Source organism: Bos javanicus, chromosome 5, assembly GCF_032452875.1.
Source record: "Bos javanicus breed banteng chromosome 5, ARS-OSU_banteng_1.0, whole genome shotgun sequence".
In the NCBI taxonomy this organism is placed as follows: domain Eukaryota; kingdom Metazoa; phylum Chordata; class Mammalia; order Artiodactyla; family Bovidae; genus Bos; species Bos javanicus.
The window spans coordinates 76,086,344-76,109,623 of NC_083872.1; the positions used below are offsets into that span (position 1 = coordinate 76,086,344).

The 23,280-nt window shown below is 55.4% G+C and overlaps 1 protein-coding gene across 6 annotated transcripts in view; it reads right to left on the bottom strand.

Moving 5' to 3' along the window:
* Window positions 1-2,502: 2,502 nt before the first annotated feature.
* Window positions 2,503-23,280, bottom strand: part of TMPRSS6 (transmembrane serine protease 6) — a 39,571-nt gene continuing 18,793 nt past the window's right edge. For 5 of the 6 annotated variants that reach the window (XM_061417375.1, XM_061417373.1, XM_061417374.1 and 2 more), the window contains 11 exons: window positions 21,531-21,667; window positions 20,062-20,174; window positions 19,657-19,766; window positions 11,089-11,234; window positions 10,613-10,711; window positions 9,558-9,671; window positions 8,079-8,195; window positions 7,584-7,752; window positions 5,952-6,223; window positions 3,821-3,957; window positions 2,503-3,311 (listed from right to left, as the gene is read on the bottom strand). In XM_061417375.1, the coding sequence (XP_061273359.1) occupies window positions 3,153-3,311; window positions 3,821-3,957; window positions 5,952-6,223; window positions 7,584-7,752; window positions 8,079-8,195; window positions 9,558-9,671; window positions 10,613-10,711; window positions 11,089-11,234; window positions 19,657-19,766; window positions 20,062-20,174; window positions 21,531-21,667 (1,573 nt within the window). In that variant the 3' untranslated portion in view covers window positions 2,503-3,152. Of the gene's footprint in view, window positions 3,312-3,739; window positions 3,958-5,951; window positions 6,224-7,583; window positions 7,753-8,078; window positions 8,196-9,557; window positions 9,672-10,612; window positions 10,712-11,088; window positions 11,235-19,656; window positions 19,767-20,061; window positions 20,175-21,530; window positions 21,668-23,280 lie in introns of all 6 variants that reach the window. The other variant, XM_061417372.1, reaches the window with a different exon arrangement.

Below are 23,280 nucleotides of genomic sequence, written 5' to 3' on the forward strand. Positions count from 1 at the left end.
ATGACTTCTAAGGCCCTGCCCCCGGGGTTACTCAGTCTCTCACGGCCTTGAGGCAGAAGTGGATTAGCTGGGATGCTGAGGGATGGGGAGCTAGGTTTCTGGGCATCTGGAGTTTCCCTTCCTCACCTCCCCATTCAGCTGGCCCTCTGCTCCCCAGCTTTGCCCTGCCACCTCCGCTCCATCCTAACTTCCCAGGACGTCCCCTCTGCTTCCTGCTGTGATACCTTCTGGTCACCTCCACCCTCTGCCCCAAGTCCTAAGAAATACAACCCGCAGGCTCCCCTCCATCTTCTCAGAGTCCAACAAAGCCCTGCCCACCCCCACCCCACCTGGCCAATTCCTTAACCATGTGCTGGTCCTACTGAGTGTCTACCTTACCTCCCTCCTCCCCTCCCCCCAGCAGTTTATCTTGCAGATTTGGGGGGGGACATCTCTGCAAAGCCATGATCCCCTAAGCAGAGGCCCTCCCAAGCCCACTCGATGCCCTGGGGGTCCTCACTTCTTCCCTTGAGTCCACCTGGCTCTCTGGGTTGACTTCACTTTCTGTATCGCAAAAGGGTCACCAGGGGGCTTGTTAAAAGAACAGATTACACCCCCCCACACAATTTCCACTAAGACTAGGATAGGCCAGGAATTTGCATTTTAGCAGAGTACCCTCTGGCAGTCTTCTGCTCCCCCTCTGAGAAGCCCCCCGGGGTAGTCCTGTCCCCTCCCCAAAGGTGACCCCCCATAGCAGCTGCTCCATCTGCTCCGTCTCCACAGTGGGGACCCAGCAGGTGAAAGGCTTCCCCACATGTGGTTCTGGTGGCCACTCCTTGTCTCCCTTTGAAAACCCTCTGGAGACTAGGTCCCTGCTGAGGCTCCCCGCTTCTTCTTCCTCCCACTCTGTGCTTGACACCCCCCTTCCTCACCTCTACGAGGGCCCACCCCACGGCCCTCCCTGATCACTCCCAATCAGGCCATAGCCTTGGCTGTTAAGACTCCACCCCCTCAGCTCCCCTCCAGCCACTGGACACACCCCTCAGCCTCCTACTCTGGGCCCCCACTTCTGCAGTGCTTGCGTCTCCCCTACGTCTTTGGTCTTCCCTGGACCACCTTCCATGCAGGGTGGTTGGAAAACCCCCCCTCCAAACCTTTCTCAAGCTCTGCCTATCTCCTGGACATCTCCTTCCTAGGGGCACCTAAGTTCATGATATCTTCCCAGAGCCTTTCCTTCCCCAGGTGCCCAGGTCAGGCAATGGGTCCTCCACCAGCCCAGCCGGAAGAGGTCCTCAGATTACCCCCACCACCAACGCACCTGGAGGATAATGAAGGCCCTTTAATGCTGTGTCCATCCCTACTGCCCTGCTCGGTCCAGGCCTCCTCCTTCTTGAGTTCTACAGCAGCCTCCTTACCAGCTTCCCTGCCTCCCATTTTCTCCACGCTGATGTCAGTGTTGCTTCTAAATATGAAGCCACTTGTGTGTCACCTTCCTGCTCTAGAACCTTTCGTGGCTCCCCAGAGTGCCCAGCATCAGATCTTTAGCTCCACTCCAAGTTCTTTGCCATCTCATCTCAGTTTGCCCCTCCCCAAAGGAATTCTGCAAAGAATTCCTTTGCTTTGCCCCTAACCCCAACCTGTGTCCAAACTAAAAACAACTGACTTTCCCTAAGAGCCCACTGACTTTGAGGACTTTGTGCCTTTGTACATCCTCTTCCCCTGCCTGGAATGCTCTTCCCTACCTTGGCTGCCTTTGAATCCCAACTCAAGTTTCCTCCAGGCAGCTCTCCCTGACTTTCTGAGTTACTGGCTGCCTCCCCCAGAACCCTTCACACTCGGTCACCATCCCACCCCTCCCGAGATAAGGAGCCGAGTTCTGTGAGCTCCATGACCCCACTACAGCACTTGGCACGTGGTCAGAGCCTGTGAGGTGCTGAATAAGGGACGCAGAATGCAGAGGCAGTGCTGAGACAGAGAAGTGGTCACCTGGGAATCAGGAGACAGGGCTTCTGCCCCAGGCTCCACTCCTGACCCCTCCCTGGTGTGATCAGGAGGCTCTCTGCCCCTCAGTTTCCTCCTAGGCTTCCAGAGGAAGCCCAGCACTTGTCCCAGCCCTGACTCTGACCTGTGTGTGTCTGACTCTTTGTGGCCCAGAGGACTGTAGCCCGCCATGTTCCTCTGTCCAAGGGAATTTCCAGGCAAGAATACTGAAGTGGGTGCCATTTCCTACTCCAGGGGATCTTCCCAATCCAGAGGTTGAACCTGTGTCTCTTGCATCTCCTGCTTGGCAGGTGGATTCTTTACCACTAGCACCACCAACTCTGACCTGAGGGCACCCAACCACTGCCTTCTCAGGGTGGCTCCTGGGATTTAGGCAGCTGCCCTGGAGGCCAGCCCTGCCCCCACTGACCCTGCCGTGGCCTTCTGGACACTTAGCCAACAGGCTGAGCAGATAGCAAGGGTCTCTTCAGTCAAGGGCATGAGATTGGTGCTGGGGCCCCATTCAACCCCCAGAGCAGGACCTTGGGTCAGACGGCTTTATTCCACAGGGCAGCTGAGCTCACCTCTTGGTGAGAATGGGCAGTGAAGTCCCAAGGGGCAGGTGGGGTTGGGAGGACCCTGGACCCAGGGCTCCCCACCCTTTGGCTTGCAGTGGCGGCTGGCCCACTTGGCTGTCTCCAGGACTCTGAGGTCCCTTCCTGTGGGAGCACCTTCCTCCTCCACCACTCAAGTTAGGCCGAGGGCTTCAAAGGCTGGAATCTGCTGTCTGGAGAAGATGCCATCCCAACAGCCTTTGCACTGGGGCAGGGGTGGTGGTGGGAGGACCTGGCAGCCACAGGATCACTGCTCAACTCTTCCCCCCAAAGTCAGCAGTGGAGGAGCGGGGAGGAGAAGAGAGAATCAGGAGGCGACAGCCTGGATGAGAACCCCTCATCCAGGACTGGTAACCATCCCAGGCCCTCAGGGGTGGTCTGGACCACCAGCGGATGGCCCACCTCCCTCGTACCCTCACTGAGGCTGATATCAGGCATCAGGTTGGGGGACAGGAAATACCACCTCCTGTCCCCTCCAGGCCCTGCTGCCTGAAGAATACTTGCTCCCAACCCCCCGGTGGGTGCCCTGGGCTCTCTGAGTCCAAGAAGTAGGCCCCTGCTCTGCAGGGGGGCAGCTCCTCAAGTCAGCACCTGCTGGATCCAGCCTATCACACCAGTGATGCGGGTGTAGACGCCAAAATAGTTGGGCCGGCCGCAGCCCAGACCCCAGCTGATCAGCCCTGCTAGGAACCAACGGCCACTGGGCTCCTTGCACACCAGCGGGCCACCTGAGTCACCCTGTAAGGCAGGGAGAGACAGGACTACGTCAGGGTAAAGCAATCCACTTCCAGGTAAAGGGCTGGACTACTGGGGATAGTCTGAGAGTGACAGCAGGAAAATCACATCCCCTTTGGAAGCCTCCGATACATGGAGGGAGCCCGAACCAACCCAGCCTGGCCTTCAGCAGGGTCTGGCTGTCATGGAAGCTTGAATGTGCATCCCAGTGCCCTGCCCAGCTCTGCCTCCCTTCTGTGGGCTCCATCTAGTCCTCTCTGCTGGGTCACTTGGGCAAAGTGCCTCTCAGAGGATAAGAAGCAGAGCTGGGGTTGGGTCTCAGACCTGGCACCGGGGGTCTTTTCTGATCTGGGGTCTGCAACCTGGAGGCAGTCTCTCAACCTCCCAACCTTCAGTTTCCTCACCCACAAAGTGGGGACAGCCAAGCCCACCTTGCCGTGAGGCTGCTGCAGGCTGCTGTGAGCTGAGGGCCATGCCCTCTCCCCGCCCCCGGCACACTCCGTGGGAGTCACCTGGCAGGCATCCTTCTTGCCGTTGCGGTAGCCGGCGCACAGCATGCGGGGTGTCACCTGGTAGCGGTAGGCCTCGCTGCACAGGTCCTGCGGGATCAGCTGCACGTCCACCTTCTGCAGGCCGTTGCTGGTGGGGCCTGCCCGGCAGGATTGAGGGCAAAGGTAAGAGGGTCTGAGGTGCCCGGGGCTCCGTCTCTTCTCTTGGCTTTTCCTTTCGTATCTCAAGAGCTCCTTCCTCGTCCTGCTCTGCCCTCCCTCCCATCTCCGCCCTCCCCCTCACTGACGCTCTGTTCTGGCTCCTTCTCCAAGTGGCTCTTGGGGACAGAGCCCCCCACCCACCCACCAGGGCCAGTGTCCTCAGGTTCTCCTCCACCCCTGGTGGCCTGAGGCCTGAGGCCTCTTGGCCACCTCCCCTCTTCTCTGTGACAGCCCTGGGGAATTTTTCCAGAGCACACACCTCACGCCTTTGCTCCCACCTAAAACTCAGTCAGCCTCTGCTCACTGTCCAGCCAGCGCTTCTCCACGAGAATGCGTGTTTGGACCCCGCCACCCCACCATGGAATTTCACTATACACCCTGTGCCTAGCTCCACTGGAAGATCTGGTCTGTTCAGCTGGGGTGGGACCCAGACGCTGGTTTTCTTTTCTGAAGCCCTGAGACCTTCATTCAGGTCAGGAGTAGGAATTCTGGCTCAAGATCCTGACTGAGATCCCCTGCCTATCCTTCCTGCCTGTCCTCACCCAGATCCACCAGCTCCCGGCTCCCCTCTGGTGCTGGGTGTTCTCAGGTGGGTTGCCACCTATGCTCTTACCAGAAACGCCTTTCTGCTTTGCTGGGACACTGCTGACCCACCCTGCAAGCCTCAGCTCAGCCCACCCCTCCTCTGGGCTGCCTTGCCCCCACACCCCCATCCGTGTCAGCTCTTAGCACTGTCTCCTATTCATTTTTATACCGCTTTGTCCAACTCAATGCCCGCCATATAGTAGATGCTCACAAATGTGTCACTGAATGAATGAATGAGCAAGTGGACTGATCCTTGACCACTGTTCTCTATCATCCTCTTGGACAAGTCACTTTACACGTGAGCCTCAGCTTCTCCATCTTTACATTATCCCTCAACCTCACCCACCTCCAGATTGTAAAGCACAGTATACACTCCTGAAAGCCACCACCACGGAGGGTGCAGGGCATGGCTGTAGTCGTGTACAGAACTGAGAGCTGGCCTCTATGGACATCAGCCTCTGGTCAGCGCAGGAGGGAAGGACAGAAACTCATGTTTCTGAGAGGCAGTAGCAGGAACAGCAGAGTCTCTGGGGTCAGACAGTCCTGGGTTCTAGTCTCTATTCTAACTCTCCCTGGCTGTGTGACTTTGAGTCAACACTAAATGTCTCTGTTTTCCCACCCTTAAGATGGGGTCCATGATAACCAATAACTAGAGTTGTTGGATGGATTAAATGAAATCATGTTGCCCTAAAATCTAACATCCATGTGATAAGTGTTAATAATTAAAAGTCTCCCCCCAACACAGACATATACCCTCCATTGTCCAAGGAGCACAGGGTTGGAGCTTGCCCAAGGGCCATGGGGTCCCTGGCCTGCCCTGTCACCCCACACATATCCCCCAGGATCGCCTCCCATGACTTTGGTTCTCCTTAAGTGCCCTTCACTTGAAAGGTATTGAAACTCCAATACTTTGGCCACCTGATGCGAAGAGTTGACTCATTGGAAAAGACTCTGATGCTGGGAGGGATTGGGGGCAGGAGGAGAAGGGGACGACAGAGGAGATGGCTGGATGGCATCACCGACTCAATGGACATGAGTCTGAGTGAACTCCGGGAGTTGGTGATGGACAGGGAGCCTGGTGTGCTGCAATTCATGGGGTCGAAAGGAGTCGGACATGACTGAGCGACTGAACTGAACTGAACTGAACTGCCCTTCTGGAAGGAAGGGAAGGGCCAGGGAGACAACCCATGGCCGTAGTAAAAGCTTTTTTTTTTTCTATGAAATACTACCCCATTTAATCCAGGACTAGCAAGAGTGGAGCCCCAGGGTCCCTTGCCAACTCCCTTCCAGGCCCCGAAATTAGGCGAGCCAGACCCACCCCACCTCCCCTGCCTGCAGTCCAGCTCACCGCCTTCTCGCAGGGCACCCCAGCCTGTGATCCAGCAGTGCAGGCCTGCCTCGAAAAAGTGGGAGCGGGCAGGCAGGCAGATGGGCTGCACAGTAGCCGAGCGCACCACGGGGTGGTCGAGCTGCAGCAGGGCCACGTCGTAGTCGTGGCTGTCCTCCTCGTGGTACGGGTGCAGGAGCAGGCGGCTCACTTTGAAGGACACCTCTCCCGGCCAGCGTGAGCTCTGCCACACTTTGCCCAGGAACACGGTCCACAGCGCCGGGGATGCCATGCTGGGGCGGGAGGGGGACTTGCTCAGCAGCCGCCTCCCCCATCCCATCTCGAATCCCTGTGATAGACAGCATTCCCACCTGGGGCCCGGTCCCTCACACCCATCCCCACCCTGCTCTGGCAGGCCATGTAGCTGGCAGTGTGGTGCTCAGTGCTAGCCCTGGAGTCTGACTGCCTGGATTTCAGCCCCAGCTTCATCCCTTCCTAGAGGTGAGTGTACCTCTCTAGGCCTCAGTCACCCCATCTGTGAAGTGGGAATAGCATCGTCTGCTCATAGGGAATAGCATCGTCTGCTCATATGTTGGGGAATTCAATCAGACTGTGGATGTAAAAAAAAATCAGCACAGTGCCAGGCACTGGCAGATGTTTTCTGCACACTTTATAGGTGGAGAAACTGGGAAACTCCTGGAATTTGCGGGTCCTCAGGAGGAGCGGGTGGGAGTTGAGTGTGAAAGAATTTGCAGAGACTTGGCTGTGCAGACCCCTGGAGGCCAGGTCAGCATCCAGGTTTTCTCTACTTTGTGGACAGTGGGGAACCAGGGATGGAGTGAAAGAACCTGGGTAGTCAGACCACACCCAAGAGGGCACCTGGGCACCCAGGCATAGGATGCAGAAGGGAGCTGGACTCTGGGCTTGCTGCAGTGACCGGGGTGATGGTGGCAGCATGGACGGGCAGTGGCTGAAGACGCGTTCGGACCACTGAGAGGGCTTGCTGCCTGGCTGAGTGTGGGGGAGAAGGAAGGGTGCCTGGGTGGCTCCAGGCCTTTGGCTTGGACTGTGCAGACCTAGGAAAGAGGAGGAGGTGTGGGGAGAGAGTCCAGGGCTGCTGTGCTGGGGGTTGGGTCTGGAGTACAGGGCATCAGGCTGGAGGTGGAGAGGGGAGCTGTTAGCCCACCACGGAGATGGGGGCATGTCTGTGGGTGGGGTGAGATGGCCCTTCTTGTGGGCTTCTCTGCTTCTCTCCCTCCCCAGGGCGGGGGACAGGCACACCTGGAGAAGGGTGTCATGACCTATAACCAGGGCAGGAATTCTGTTCTCAGCTCTACCCCAGTGTCTAGCACAGTGTCTAGGCACATAGTAGAAGCACAACGCATATCGCTGAGTGGAGGAGTGAGTAAATGAATGGCTCACTGGCCCAGCTGAAAGCAAGACACCAGAAGCACAGCACAGCAGGGGTGAGCAACCTTTCCCAGGGCACAGAGTGTGTTCGAGGTAGAGGCAGGGCTGAAGTGTCGGGACAGCAAGTCTGAGGGGCTTCCCACAACCCTCCCCTCTGTCTGCTGAGATCTCAGACACGCTGCCCCTGCCCCCTCACCACCACCTTCCCTACCCACCTCTTGTGGCCTGTGTCCCCAGGCTCACCTTTCCTCCTGGAAGCAGTGGGCAGCAGTGATCACCCAGCGGTCAGCGATGAGGGCCCCGCCACAGATGTGTCGGCCACGAACCTGGAGGCTGGCCTGCCACGGCCACTCACCCTCCGAGGACACGGCCCCGCCCACGATGCGGCCCAAGGGGCCCTGAAGGCCACAGTCTGGGGGCAGGGGCAGGGGTGGATGGAGGGGCAGGGGCAGGAGAGAACCAGTGAGAAACAGACACAGAGCAGAAGGGGAGGCATGGAAGAGGAGAGAGGAAAGACACAGAGGGGGCCAGGGAAAGAGAATGAGGGGGAAGAGAGAGAGAGAGGTGGGCAGGACCCCCACGAGGGGGCAGAGGTGGGGTAAAGAGAGACAGATGGACAGACGGTGAGCTCTCCCTCCAGCCCCCCAGGGTGGGCACCTCCCTACCCCCCATGCTCAGGGGCCCAGCAGGTGGAGGGTGTCCTGCCCACCCCAGCCTGTCCGAACGCCCAGGGCTCACCGCAGTGCTGCTCATCTGAGCCGTCCCTGCAGTCGGGGTGCCCGTCACACTGTGGGTTGGGCTTCTTCACACAGCTGTGGTCTTCACACCGAAAGGTGAAGGTCCCACAAGGCACCCCTAGGATTGGGGGGGCAGGGTGCAGAGGGTGGGTCCCTGAACCCAAAGGAGCCTCCAAAACAAGGTCCAGGGAAGATGGAGCCTGAGAGAGGCCAGGAGACGACTGGAGAGGGGTGCCTTGATCACACTAAAGGGTCCCCTGAGGCTCCTTTAGGGATCCCTAGAGGCAGGCCGTGTCCCCTCCCGACCCTTCGCTCCCTCAGACTGGTGTTTTGAGAGAAGGTGACGTCTCCCCTCTCAGACCTGGGCTCCTGATGGTAGGGTCGTGCCTTCCCCAGGTGTGGTACCTGAAGCCAGAACTGTGCCTCCACCTTGAGATGAGCAAAGCTCCCAAGAGCAAGGCTATGTCCCTCCCATCACACTACCTTGGCCTGGCAGCCCTCCAGGCCCCCAGCCATCTAGACACCCACCTGCTCCTCACTGCCTTCACTGTGAAGAGCTTTCTGCCCCACCAGCTACCTCCTCTATTTAAGTTCTCTTCAAGGCCCAGTTCAAAGCCCACCTTCTCTAGCTTTCCCAGCCTCATCTCCTCCTCACCCTCCAGTCTTCCTATGCTACTGGACGTGATGTTCAGAGGCTTTGGCCCAGAGAGAGTAACCCATCTTTTTTTTTTTTTTAATCAGATAACCCTGAGAGGACGGGGACCACTTCTCTGATGCCTTTTATTTCATTTTCCTTACTCTGCCTTGCATATCACTGGGCAGTCTGCAAGTGAAGGTTGGATGGTCTGAGGGATGAATGGGTGGGTGGGTGGATGGATAGATAAAACAATGGAGACTCAGACAAGAGATTGGGCAGACCAATAAATGTGTGGTTTGATGGTCTGATAAGACTGACACACAGCTATTTAGATGGATAAATGAGTGGATGTAAGTACCAATGGACAAACAAGTAGTTAGATCCCTGGACGGAGGCACGAACAAGTGCATTCATGGATGCATGGATGGAGGATGAAACAATGGACGTACAGACAGGTAATTTGGTAAACAAATAAAACCAACAAATGAGCAGATTGATGGCTTAGTGGACAGGGAGATAGGTGGTTGGACAGGCTGATGGATGAATCAGTGAGTGGATGTATGAATCAACGAACATACAAATGGTTGGAGAGACCAGAAGATGGATGGATGGATGGATGGAAGAATGGGTGGATGGGTATTTGGATGGATAAATAGATAGATGGATGGATGGACAGATGGATGGGTAAACAGATGGACATATAGGCACACTTATAGATGGGCTAGTAAGTTTTTGGACAAGAGGGCAGAAACCTTTGTGGAAGAAGCATGGAGAAGGGCCAGGCTGTCTGGCTGAGCCCATTCTTTGGTTTCCCTCTAGATACCTAGTCATACCCTGCCCTACCTTCCTGGCATTGCTCTTCGTCACTCCCATTGAGACAGTCGGGCTGCCGGTCACAGACCCTGGACAGCGGGATGCATGTGCTATCCTCTTGGCACTGGAATGTGGCTCTGCAGACTGTGAGGACACAGAAGGGGGACAAGTGGGAGGAAGCCAGAGGCGCCAGGCTGGGACTTTTTGTCTCCTGGAGACCATGCATGGTGTCACAAGTTATGATCACAAATCTCTTTCTCAGCTACTTTACACTTGAGTCTCACAGCAACCCAGTGAGATACTCCATTTCACTGGTGGAAAAACGGAAACAAAGTGACTTGTCTGAGGTCACCTGGCTGAGCGAGAACTTGAACCAGATGTTCTGGTTCCAAATATGAGATGTCTTCCCCAGCACGAAGGCAGGATCAGTGCAGAGGCAGGCACATCCCTCTTCCCTCCCACTTCCCTCCTCACATGTATAGACTTTGATGGGATGCAGGCTGCTGTGATGGTGACTCTAGGGCCCAGAAGCCAGGATTCAGAGGCAGAATTATTATTCCAAGAGAATCCTGGCTTGGGGACCGTCAGAAGCCCCTTCTGATCCCCTTCTGCCAGGGTTGGGTGGCGGTGAGCACAGCCCCAGGAAGAGTCGGCAGCTCTGAACCCCTGCAGTGGAGGGTCCTGCTCAAAAGAGGCAGCTACAGCGTCCTCTCTTTGGCCACCCTGGGCCTGCCCGACCCTGCTTAAGAGCCTTCTTCCTCCTGGTCCTGCCCTCCCTCGTCTGCTCTGTTCCTTCTTGGATGGCTGCCTGGGCAGAAGGCTGAGGGTGATAGCCTGGTGGCAAGAAGCCATGAGCTGGGAAGCAGCATACCTGGGTCCCCATTTGTCTCTGCCACTGCCCCACAGGGTAGCCCTGGAGAGGACACTTGTCCATCCTGTGCATCCACCCTGCATCTCAACACAGCGAGGGAGTTTCCTGAATGCTGATAACGGGAGCTGCCCATTGGGAGATCTCAAAATGATAGGCTCAGCCCAGCAGCACAGAGGTGGGGAGAGAGGAGGGACGGAGTGGGTGGGCTGCTCACCGCAGTTTCTCTCATCCAGGCCATTGGGGCAATCCTTGACCCCGTCGCAGGTGGGCACACAGAGTCCATTCACAGAGCAGAGGAACTCTCCAGGACAGGCTGGATGGGGAAGGCACCATCAGGACACACATCATTATGAAAACACGTGCAGACACACCACACCTGTGTGCTCACATGTGTACCCATGTGCCTGTGTACATGGTCCATGTGGACATACATGTCTGGGGACATGCACACAGCACATACTCGGGTATGTATGAGTGTATATACCTCATAAACACCTGTAAGTGCCTTGCACATGTGGGCACACGCAAAGCTGCCTATGTTCATGCACACATGTGGGCACATGAGTGAACACACACACACAACACTCCTAGTCTAAACTAGCCTCTAGGTGCTTCCAGGGAGGGCTAAGGAGCAGGGAGAAGCTGAAGGGGCTTTGGGGTCCCCCCACTCCCCGACCTGCCCGCACTCACGATCTGACTGGTTGTACAAGCTGTAGTGCACCTGCACGCCGGGCCCGGTGAGGGAGATCTGGGATGTGAAGTTGATGGTGATGCCGGCGCTGGCAACCACAGGGATCCTCTCAGCATAGGGCTGCAGGGTGCGCAGGCCACATAGCCTAGGGGGTGACCAGAGATGGACTGAGGGCTACACGGGCTGGTCCAAGGCACAGGACAGCCTGGGTCCCGGTGCACAGACAGACCAAGGACAGGGCAGCTGGGGAAGAAAGGGGAGCACCCCGACCCCACCCCCACCTCTTCTGTCTTGGTTTCTCCCCTGGGTGACCGCTCACCCCCACAGTCATCTAGAAAGCAGCCTGGCAGTGTCACTGCCCTGCTCAGAAGCCTTCGATGCTTCCCCATTGCCGGCAGGATAAAATTTATCATCTGGATTCTAGTCCCAGTCACCTAGGAGCTGTGAGATTCTAGCAGGTCAGAGTCCTTCTCTGAATCTCACTTTCCTCACTTGTAAAACAAGGGAAATTCTCATCTCTGTTGACCTGATAAAGGGCTCCAATGTGTCAGTGAAAGGAAAATTCCTTTACTGGTCTACTCTCCATAGGCGAGAAGGAACGTTCCTAATGTATGCAGTGGGGCAAGAAGGCAGCCATGCTCTCCGTTCAAGCCTGTGCCTCCCACTGAGAAGTCTCCACACCCCTGGGGGCTTCCCTGTGGCTCTCTGGACACAAGGGGACACCAGTGCAGCTCTAGGACCAGCAGATGATGGGCAGCACCTTCTCAAGCATGGCCACACCCAGGTGGGACCATCCCCCAACCATGGAAGCACACTCATATCCCTGCTGGCCGCCTCCAACCCCCACGGATGATGATTTTGTTCCCACAGAGCAGGTGGGAGACCTCCACGGAAAGGTGGAATCCCACGACCTGGGGAGCAGGTAGGAATCCTCCCAACTCCAGGGCAGGGGGAAAAGAGGGCTTTTCCCACACAGCATTGGTCCCAGCTCACCTCACAGAGCAAGTGGACATGCTTTCATGGAAGGTGCAGCCACACCCCCAGAGTGGCAGGACCCGCCGCAGAGAGCTACCCGGGGCACCCTGCCTTCCCAGGCGGGACACCCTCACGGAACAGATGGGTCAGCCCCATCAGATATTAGGAATGCCTGCCCCTATAGGGAATGTCTTTACAGATGAGAGAAACACCCAGAATACAGATGGAAAAGTCTACGGGGAGAAGTGAAAATGCCCCTAGCAGAGAAGGTAGGAGGAAGTCAGGAAAGCAAGTGAGAGTGCCCCAGAGCATGATGGGAACATCTCACAGCAGATGCAGCAGCCCACGTTGCAGGTCCCCTAATTCCCAGGGGTCAGAGGCTCCCTGATAACTCCTAGAACATGGCAAGCACTTACTGGTTCAGTAATAGTTGGAGGCCTCATTGCATGGGGATTTTGAGGTCACAGCAGCTCCACCCTATAAGCAGGAATTGTTCTCATCCTGTTTCCCAGAAGATACTCAGCAAGGGAAATGAGAAGGTAGGCAAGAATCCAGCCTCCTCAGGACCCAGAAGGCCCCACCTGGCCTGCTCTATGGGGAGGTGGGCACCCTGACCCTCACGCCACATGAGCTCCAGAGGCTGAGACCTCATGTCCCCTATGGCCCCCCTCAGACCTGGCCACACTGTCTGGCTGTGGGAACCATATTCTTGCCCCTATGCCAATGAACAGTTCTCAAAATGTGGTCTGGGGACCCTTGGAGGTTCAAAGAGAAAACTATTTTTATAATAATTCTCAGGTATCATTTGCTTTTTTCACTCTCATTCTCCACAAGGATAAAGTAGAATTTTCCAGAGACTATTTAAGGACGTGCATGTGTGTTCACTCACTCAGTTGTGTCCGACTCTCTGCAACCCCATGGACTGAAGCCTGCCAGGCTCCTCCACTCATGGGATTCTCCAGGCAAGAATACTGGAGTGGGTAGCCATTCCCTTCTCCAAGGGCTCTTCCTGACCCAGAGATCAAACCTGGGTCTCCTGCATTGCAGGCGGATTCCTTACTGTCTGAGACACCAGGGAAGCCCCCATGTAAGAATACAGTAAATTTTCCAGAGACTACGGGATATGTGATACCGTAACCCACTGAACGAAGAAGCAGGTGTGCGGATTCAGTCCTGGTCTGTTAATCCAATTACTAAATAAAGTTGCAAAAACATAAAATGAGGATATTTTTCTTCACCAAATGGTTTTAGTTTTGGAAAATATAATTCATTTTCTTTATGTTAAAATGTAATGGGTTTCTTCTTTTAAATGAATTGATAAATATGTTTAAATGTTTTAAGTTTTCATTTCTACTACTGCACATATAGTTTATAAATATAGTTTTTATATGAGGCATATAACTCTCTGGGTTGCTCAATAATTTTTAAAAGAGTGTAGAGGATTCTGAAATGGAAATTTTTGAGAACCAGGGCAGTACAGCCCAGAGGGACCAGAGAGGGATGAGGTGCCACCAGGGGGCGTCCCGAGCAAACCTGGTTCTTATCCTTTCAAAGCTAAGGAAACAAGGCAGGGATGGTGGTGGGATCGGGCAATCGTCTATCTGTTTTAAAAGTATTTTAGTAAAAGTTATCAAGGATTACTATCCCCAGAGACTTGTCCTGGGGATTGTATAGGGAATCTGGGGGTTGAGAGATACTGAGCAAGGGGAAATGAGAAATTAGGGGCATCCTGAACATACTTAAAGTTCAGGGGCCTGGGGCATTGTCCCCACATGCTCACCGTGGACAGGGATGGAACCAGAGCTGGGTTAGAGGGGAGGGAAACGTTATGTTTATAAGAATTTGAGGGCTGCGTGGTCGCCGTGGCCAGAGGCTCTAAGGACATTTTGGAGGCAAGGCTCTTCGTTAGCAGACACGAACAAAAGAATTCACGGCAGAGGCTGAAATCTGGCGACGCAGGCTAAATTACTCAATCGAAAGAGGATCTATTTAGCCTATGCAGTGTTAAAAACCTTTTTAAAAATGCATGTGCCAGCTAATTTCACATAACGGCCTAGATTCTTGCTTCTGAAAAACACACCCCAGAAACATTGGCTGGAAGTAATCAGAGGCTCCTCGAATTAGCCAGGGCATGTATAGTCCAGCTAAGAGGCTCCTCCCTCCCTTGCTCCCTCTGCCCCACGGCACCCCAGCTTATGGAACTACACACTGGCTTGGCCTCTTTGCACATTTTCGTTTCTGGTTCTTACTGCAGTGCCTTCTGGGAGAGGGTTTAAATCCCCTGACTCTCCAATCCCTCTTCATCTATCAAATGCTGCCCCCACCCCCATATACCCTCTCCAAGGCACGCCAAAAGTCTGAAGACTGTGGAGCCCACCTCCCATCTCAGCTACAAAGTACTCGCGGTCTGAAGGCACCATTTTTTGCACTCATGCCTGCCTTGGTTTCTCCCTTCTCTGAATGTGAGGAATTTTGCTTCTTGCCTCACATAGACAGTAAACAGGGATCCGGTCAACCTTGCATATCAGCATCTCTAACTGAACTCAGGGAGTTCAAGAAAGGTGGATGGATAGAAGGGTGGGTAGATAGAAAGAAGGAAGGGTGGGTTGGCATATTGATGGATGGATGGATGGAAGGAAGGAAGGACTGATGGATAGATGAAGGATTGAAGGTGGATGAATGGATAGAGAATATATACATCTATGGATAGATGAATATATACACACAGATATTCCCTTCCCTCAAGACAGGCTAAATGGGAAAGAGAGTCAAAGAAGGTGAGCACTGAAAAAGGAAGGTCAGCCGTGTCTCACGTGGCCAGAGCGCTGGACCTGAAGCTGCAGAGCTGAGGCTGAGGCTGGGCTTCGCCACGTGAACCAGCTGAGTGACCTTGGGCATCTCACTCAACCTCAGCAAGCTTCTGTTTTCATGTCTGTAGTAAGACGGGGTGGTAGCTTCCCGTCGGATGTTTTATGGAGTGAATGAGAAGGGATTTCTTTGAAAACTAGCTGCTGACGTCGTCAGGCTGTGAGCTCACTGAGGACAGTAGCTCCTCCTTCCACACTGCCAGCCCCCAGCAGTGCCTGGGGAGCCTCTGTGGCCACCCAGGGGCTCTGGAGACCAGAAGGGCTACCCTATAGCTAGGCCCAGCCTGAGGGGATCCAGCAGGCTTAAGGAGCCAGTGACTCTGCCTGTCGCCATCAGCGAAGTGGAAATGGTTGGGCAGATCACAAGAAAAGTGACATCACAGGGGAGGAAGCTGGCAGGAGGCAGGTTCCCAGAAAGGGGGAAGCCTGTGCTGTATTGACGCCCTGTCAGAGTGGGTTCTGTGAAACCCAGCCGCTGCTGGCCGGATCTCACGAGGTCAGCTCCCTCCCCCGCGTCCAGGCCACTCAAAGGGCAAGAGGCCTAGGCCAGGGAGAAACTGGGGAGGAAACAGGGTGGGGCGGGGGAAGGCAGAAAGGGCTCAGAGGAGGAAGGTGACTTGCCCAAGGATGCCTCGCCAGTGGAGGGAGCCCAGCCAGCCTCTCCTCATCACCATGCTGGCACTGAGGGGTGAGACCCCCTCTCCCCCAACCTACCCTCTGTCACTCTTCATCAATGGCCATTCTGTGCATCCCCCTCCCTACAAATCCTGTGCCTGGAAATCTACACCCTTCCCCAGACCTCTCATGTCTGCCACCCACACAAGCAGATTTTCCAACAAATGCTTATTCAAAGAATTTCCCAGCAACTACATGGGCTGATGGTTATCAAAAAAGATCAGAACTAGAGGAAACGGTTTGCCCAGTGCTTGTAATCTGGAGGTACACTTCTGCCTCCCCTTTTGCACTCAGACACGGGCAGGAGCCTCGGGGCAGGGGGCCACGAGTCTCTCCTAGGGACCCTGACCCTAACAAAGGTCTGCAAAGACAGATGGGACTTCCCGGGTGGCTCTCAGATGTGGTGAGAGGCACAGCAGTGGTCAGTCCCCTTAGCAGGGCGCCGTGGCCATGGGAGGGAACAGCTGACACGGCTGCCCCAAGGCTCTGAGGAAAGACTGCACAAGTGTGAGTGCACATACTCTCACAGACACATGCTCACAGGCCCACACGCCCTCATGCATGCTCTGGATCTTCCCGCTCGACTCTGTTTTCTCTAGTTATGAGCTGGGTGATTTTGTGGGAACGCCTTTGCCTCTCTGTGCCTCAGCCCCTCATAGGTCTATAAAGGCAGCGTGGGGCCAGCTCCCTCGCCAGGTTGCTGAGGATGAAGGAAACGGCACCCGAGCTCAGGGCCTGCCTGGTGCAGAGTCAGGAGCCAGTTCTGAATGCATGGTTGGTGCCTTCTTGAACTGGGCTTTATCCCAGCCTGCAGGAGCCAGCATCCTCTACCCATCATTTCAGTTACTCTTCCCTGGATGGGAGGTCTGCTTCATGCCCATTTTTTAGATGGGCTACTTGAGGCTGAGAAAGGTGAGTCCTTGCCAAATAGAAGGAGAGGAGCCAGGACTTGAACCCTACTTTCTTGTTTCAACAGCTACACTCTTTCTACCTCTCCAGCCCAACTTGGAATGACATTTCATTAGGAACTAATAAACACAACTTATTGGGAGACATCTTTCTGATAGGTAAATAATAAAAAGTTAGGGCCTTGGGCTGGCCTAACCCCCTTTTTTTATAGATAAGAATGGGATGTACCCAGAGTTACATGCAAAACCAGGTGGACAGGCTTCCCCGAGCACATCTTTATCACCCCAGCCTCCCCTCTGTCATTCCTTGTCAATGGCCAAGGTGGAAGAGGCTTCAGAAGAGAGAGCGGGGTGGGAGTGCCAGGCCCTGTGGGGCTTCACCTCCCCACCCCACCCGCCACCCAGCTACATCCGGGTCCCTTGCCACCACTTCAAGACAAAGAGACAAGGACAAGAGGCCAGGGACTTCCCTGGTGGTCCAGTGGTTAAGAACCTACCTTCTAATGGAGGGGATGTGGGTTTGATCCCTGATCAAGGAACTAAGATCCCACGTGCCACAACAAGAGAAGTCAGTGTGCCGTCACAAGGAAGACCCAGCACAGCCAAAAACTAATAAATCAATAAATATAATAATAAAAGGACAAGTCCTCAGTCCTCCCTTGGCCTCAGTTTTCTACCTGTACAATGGGTAAAGACAGGGTTCAACGGCCAGCCCAGCCCACTTTTCTGTAGCTTAACGGTGCTTTGAGACACTAGGGAGGGTGAAAGTGAAGTTGCTCAGTCTTGTCCGACTCTTTGCGACCCCATGGACTGCAGCCTACCAGGCTCCTCTGTTCATGGGATTTTCCAGGCAATAGTACTGGAGTGGATTGCCATTTCCTTCTCAGACTCCTCCAATTTTGGTAGATTCTGTCACAGTGCCTGAAATTTCACCATTGCAACATCATTCCTTTTGATGAAAACTCTCCCCATCTGTGATCCACCCTTGAAACCCAAGGGCAACTCATGAAGTCCTACCACCTGGGGCCCCCACCTCTGCCCAACCTTCCTGGCTGTGTCAGGGAGGCAGGAAGGAGGCCCTCCGGGGGAGCATGGTGTGGACCACCGTGTGTCCCGCTGTTCCCATGGTGTGCCTGGGAGAGGGGCCCCGACTCTGGACCCATTTGGGTACCACTTAATCCCACTGAGCCTTGATTTCCTTCTCAGGGAAATGGAATGATGATACTGCTGACATCACAGGCTGTCAGGCCAGTGAACTGATGCCCTGTGCTGAACACCAAGCAGGTGGGATGGGGCACCTGATGCCAGGGACCACCTCCCAGTCCATGGAATAGCCTTGGGGGTGGGAGGTACGTGAAGGAGCATCAGACCCAGGACCCTTCTGTCTTCCTAGCTCCTCTTCGAGATATCAGATTCACCTCTAGGGTTAAGAAGGCAACAGGAAAAGATATTAATCTCTTTCAGAGAACCATAAATCAAGGACCACTCTCAAGGTCACTCTGTGGGCTCCTGATGCTGAGTGGGGGGTCAGCCCAGTCATCCTCAATCTGTGTGGCCCCAAGCCGATGGGGAGGGGCCCTGAGGGAGCTCCATGAAAGATCAAGGCAGTCATGCCCAGAAAGGCCACCCACATGCTGGGACCTGTGGGACAAGATGCCTTCTGCTCTCCAAAAAGCACAGGGCCAGAGTCACACCACTTGACATCACCCCCAAATAGCACAGGCCCAAACTCACATCCTTGGCATGTCTTCTTTTCCCTTTTAATCACAGTCCCTGATAGCTTCCCAAATCCCTGGAAAGGATGGTGACGAGTCAACGAGCGTAGTCAAATCCCTGTCCCCCTTTGTCTGGCTGATGTTTTTCAATAGGATCAACCAATAAGCAAAACCCAAGCGTGGGTGAACATGATCACTAACCCCAGAATCCAAGAATTCCAGAGTCCCAGAACTTTCCAATTTTAATCTATTGGAATCTTTGATACTGAAAATCCATGAAACCAAGAAATCAGGAACCTTGCACATTAGAATCCCAGCCTCTCATAGACCCCTAGGATCTCAGGGTTGGAAGGAAGAGCAGAAGGCCAAGCTGAGACAAGATGCAGAATCTTCTCTTGGGCATTCTTGGACCCCAGGTGGGGAGGGGGTTCCCGAGTTCTGCGAGGCTCCTTTGAGATCCCTTCTCTCTCCCCAAGCCTCTGCCCCACCCCTGCAACAACGGCGCCATGGCAGGATGTTATTCTGCTGCCCTTCGTGCCTCCTACTCCCCTCCCGCCTTACCTCCCTCCCGGTTACGACCTGTGCCTGAGCCATCCTCTCCCACTATGGGACGCTCCCGCACAGAGCCCCTCCCATTGTACACATCCCCTCCCTGAATGCCGAGTTCTCTGTCTCTCTCCAGACCAGGGGAAACTCATCTGCAATGTCTCCATTTCCCACCTTCCCACCCACCCCACTCTTTTGCGACTGCCAGGACCACCTGTGGCCCTCAGAGGGCCAGCCCCCCTCATCCTACTGATCAAACTGTATTCACGCTGACCAGAGGATGGCCTGGCTCTGCTGCGTCCTGCCCACCTCTCCAAAGGACTCAATTCTTCCTCAGGAACTCTGTCACCAGGGGGCCAAGGGTAGGACAGAGAGCAGGACCGGCATCCCACAGGGGATGCAGGTGACTCAGGTGGCTTCGGAGAGTGGTCAGGTTAGCAGAAGTCGCGTGGACTCAGGCTAAGCAGTGTTGAGACCCAGAAGCTGCTTTATTTTGACCAACAATGGGGAGCAGGATAAGGGATGGCACTGGGGTGGGTTTAGGAAAGGTGTCCCAGCACCGCTGAGTCCTATGACTCTGCATCATCTCATTTAAGGATTCGGGGTGCCAGGCAATGGGGTGACAGTACCTACAGCAATGAAACCATTTCACTCTAACTAGGATCAGCATCCAAGGTGACTGATGACGAATGTGTGTCTGGGACCTCTGAGTGGCAGGAGGCGAGGCTGGGGCTGGAGGTGGACAGGGGTCAAGGGTAAGGCAACAGGCCTGACCAACCCCACCGCTGCTCTCTTCCCGTGATGCCCCTCTGAGATTGCACACTTGAGCTCCCAAGGGAGGTTACCTGCAGAGAAAGGGAGGGGGTCCAGGGGGTGGGTACCTTCTGTTTTGGATGGTCCACTGGCCCTGGGTGCATGGCATGTTGTATTTCTGCCTCCGCAGTGCATAGGCGTCAAACCAGAGGGCCAAGCCATAGTCCAGAGAGGGCACCTAGGACAGAGGAGCTGGTCACCAGGGGGCCTGTGGGCTGTGGCCGGGCTAATGGCCCCATCTCCCAGGATCACAAAGCAGGAAGGGGGCCTGCCAACATAGAGTGCTGGCTGGGGCTGAGGTCTGTCAGTCACTCAACCATCACGTGTCGCCATGGCCAAGGGACCCATCCCACCCACCCCAGAGGACTAGTAGCCAGGGGGCAGCCTGGGTCAGAGGCAGAACAGTGCTTCCCTCCCAGCTGGGGTCCCTGGAGGTCTATAGGGTGCCGTGGGCAGAGGGTAGGTGGGCTCACCGTCAAGTGCCAGGAGCAGTGGGTGCTGGGTGAGTAGTAGCTGGGGAAGTACGGTGTGCTGAGGACACCCTGTGGCTCCAGCCGGCCCTCCAGGGTCAGGTTCACCTCACAGGCTGGGCCCAGAGAACAGAAGTTACAGAGGGTTCCTCAGCCCCATCCAACTGCACCTGCCAGCAGGTGGGGGGCAGCTGAAACCCACCATCCTGACTGCCACTAAACAGTACAACCTGAAGACTGAGTGTGAACGCATGAACTTGGGCCTCAGTTTCCCCCTCTGTGAAATGGAGACAATAAAAGTACATACTGCATAGGGTAGTTGAGCAGATTACACAGACATGGCATGTATTAAATGCTCAGTAAATGTTCGCTACTGACATCAGCTGTGCAGCCCTTGACCATTTACTGGACGTGTTCACTGCTGTGCCAGCCTCACGGTTACAGGGACTGGGGAGAAAGAACCATTCTCCTTTTCAAAGATGATGAGGTTCAGAGAAGAGCAGCAACTTGGATGAGGTCACACAGTGAAAGGGTGAGGGATGGGGAGCAGCTGTGTCCCCAGCTGCCCCGACACCTCCCATGCAGCCAGGGAAAGCCCTCCTTCCCCTCCCCGTAGACCTATATCAGAGACGCCCATGAGAACGGGCCAGCTCTGGCACTTCTTCAACCCCAGAGACTCCCAGAGGGTCATCTGTGGATCTGGGTGACCAACAGGAGAGCAAACAGGTGGAACCAGGGGAGGGAGGGGGAAGTGGGTGAGGAGATTGAGACTGACAGCAGAGGAAGGGAAAGGGGGCAGGTTGTATGTCCTTGGCGTTTAACCGTCCCTCCACGGAGCCCAGGAAACTTCAGGTTTTGCTTTGTCTGCCCAGAGGCAGCTGATGGATGATAATTGATGGTGATAAAGGGTGGGGCCCGCTCTTCCTGAGAAAGCAGGTGGTGGAGGGGGTTTCAGAAGCAGGAGAGAGTAGGGAAGGCTCAGAGGGGCAGCCCAGGCACCCTTTCCCATGAATCACCCGCCTCTGAACACCCCTTCCCTGCCGTCTCTAGGGACAAATGCGCTGACCTTTAGTGTGAGAGGGTTGTCTGGGGGACCCCACTGTCCACACTCTGCCAGGGTGCGCACAGAGGAAGGACGGGCAGGGGAGGTAACCGGGAGAGGAGACAGCCAAGGAGGAAGAGAAAAGAGAGGAGGCAGGACAGACACAAGTTTTCTGCAAGAGGGCAGGAGAGAGGATGAGGTGAGGAGGAGGGAGGTAGCACAGGGGGCAGGGGAGGGGGTGATGGAGCCAGAACAGAGAGAGATAAAGGAGCTCAGAGGCGTGGGTGTGAGTTTGGAGACCAGAGATGCTTCCAGAACTTTCCCTCTTCCATCCCATCTCCAACCAGAGAAGGGGAAGGCAAGCCCAAGGAGCACCCGTGGCTTCTGCCGCTGAGCCCCTCTCCTCCCCGAAGGACTCCTGACCCCTCACCCTGGATGGTCACAGGCTGCACGGAGAGCACAAAGGGGTCGTAGTAGCTGTGAAGGCCCTTCTTCCAGACCACCGCCATGATGGCACCTGAGGCTAGGACCTCCACCACGGGCTCCTGGCGACTGCAGCCATAGACCCTGGTGGGACAGAGAAGGGTGACGAGGAGGGGCGGGGCCTGGGAAGGACATCCGGGAGGGCTGTGGGCTGCCCAGAGGAACAGATGAGGAGGGACTGGGAGCCTGTACATCTGAGTCTATGGCCAGGCTGCTGTGTGTCCTTAGGCAGGTGTCTAACCCTCTCTGGCCAGGGGGCTGACCAGAGGCCCTATAAGGGTCAGTCCAGCTCCTCAGAGGAGAGAAGACAAGGGGTTTCTCAGACTTCTGGAGCTTACAATTCCACTGTGACTGCTGACTCCTGTCCCACAGCACCCCTGCAGCCCCCTCAGAATCCCTGTGACCCCTGAGTGCCCATCCTATGCCCTGTAAGGAGACCAGACTGGCACCTATGGGGGCCATACCCTCTGGCTGACCATACCTAACTCCTGGCTCTCCTGGCTGGAACAGAGAGAAGACAGGTGTACAGCCTGATGATCCCCTGGGTACCCCAGAACTCTACCCAGAGCTTGGCTTGGGGGAAGCACAGGAGAAATAACCATATCTTAGAATTCTAGACTCAGAGGAATGTCAACCATGATAAAGTTCTTCAGGGATTGTCAAGGTTAACTGCTTGGTTACCAGGTGGGGAAACTGAGGCTCATGAAGCTGCCAAGGCCCCACTCTGGGTCCACAGCACAGACAGACCCATGCTGGGCACTGCCTGTGATAGCGGCTGGCAGTCCCGCAATGTCTGTGCCCCCGTTCAACCCATTTCAGGGCAGGATGCTCCAGGCTTCCCCGTCCCTCACTCTTGGCCAACCTCTGCCAAACTTCCTCTTGACTCAGAATTCTCTGGAGCTGTGCTCATCAGGAGACCAATTCCTAGGAAGCTAGTAACCCTGCCTCCCCTGGATGGGGTGCGCCAGCATCCAGCAGGGAGGTACTGCCTTCCTTCCCTGTGCCAGCTTTGAACTTGACCAGTGTGAATGGACGGCAATGGGGGGACTGCAGGCACCCAGGCAAATGCGAGAAACCTCAAGCACAGCCTCAGAAGCACCATCCACACCAGCCCTGGGAACCCTGCAGCTGGCGAGGGAAGAGTGAGCAATCCCAGAAATTTCCCCAGAAGAGTCTTGGTTCCCCAGGGTCCTGGAAGGGTCCTTTCCCCTGGCCTCAGCTTGCCCAGGAGGTGCTCACATCTCCCTGGTCCTCTTGCTTGTTCTCACTGCTGGGGGGCCCCCCCACCCTCCTACACTACTTCCCGCCTCCACTACTCGTCTCCTTCAGGAGGTGGGAGATAAGATACAAGAGGTTGCCTTTAATCCTCACTTGTAATATTGGGGATTTCTTTTCTTTTATTTACTTAAGCAGCTGAGCCCTTGTTGCAACTAAAACGAGGTGAAGGTTGCTGGAGACCCCACCAGTTCCCCCTACCACCCTACGCCCCTCGCTCCGTGTTCCCACCGCCACTAAAGTACACCTCTCCTGGTATGGGGGGCAAGTCTGAGGGTCCCCTGGTCCTGTCTGATCCACCGTTTTATACCTTCTCTGAGGGCCTGAGACCGCAGTCAGATCCCCTCTCCAGTAGCAGGCTGAAGGGTACAACTGGAGAAGCCCCAGGGAAAGCCCTGAAGTGTCCCCACCCTCATCAGGCC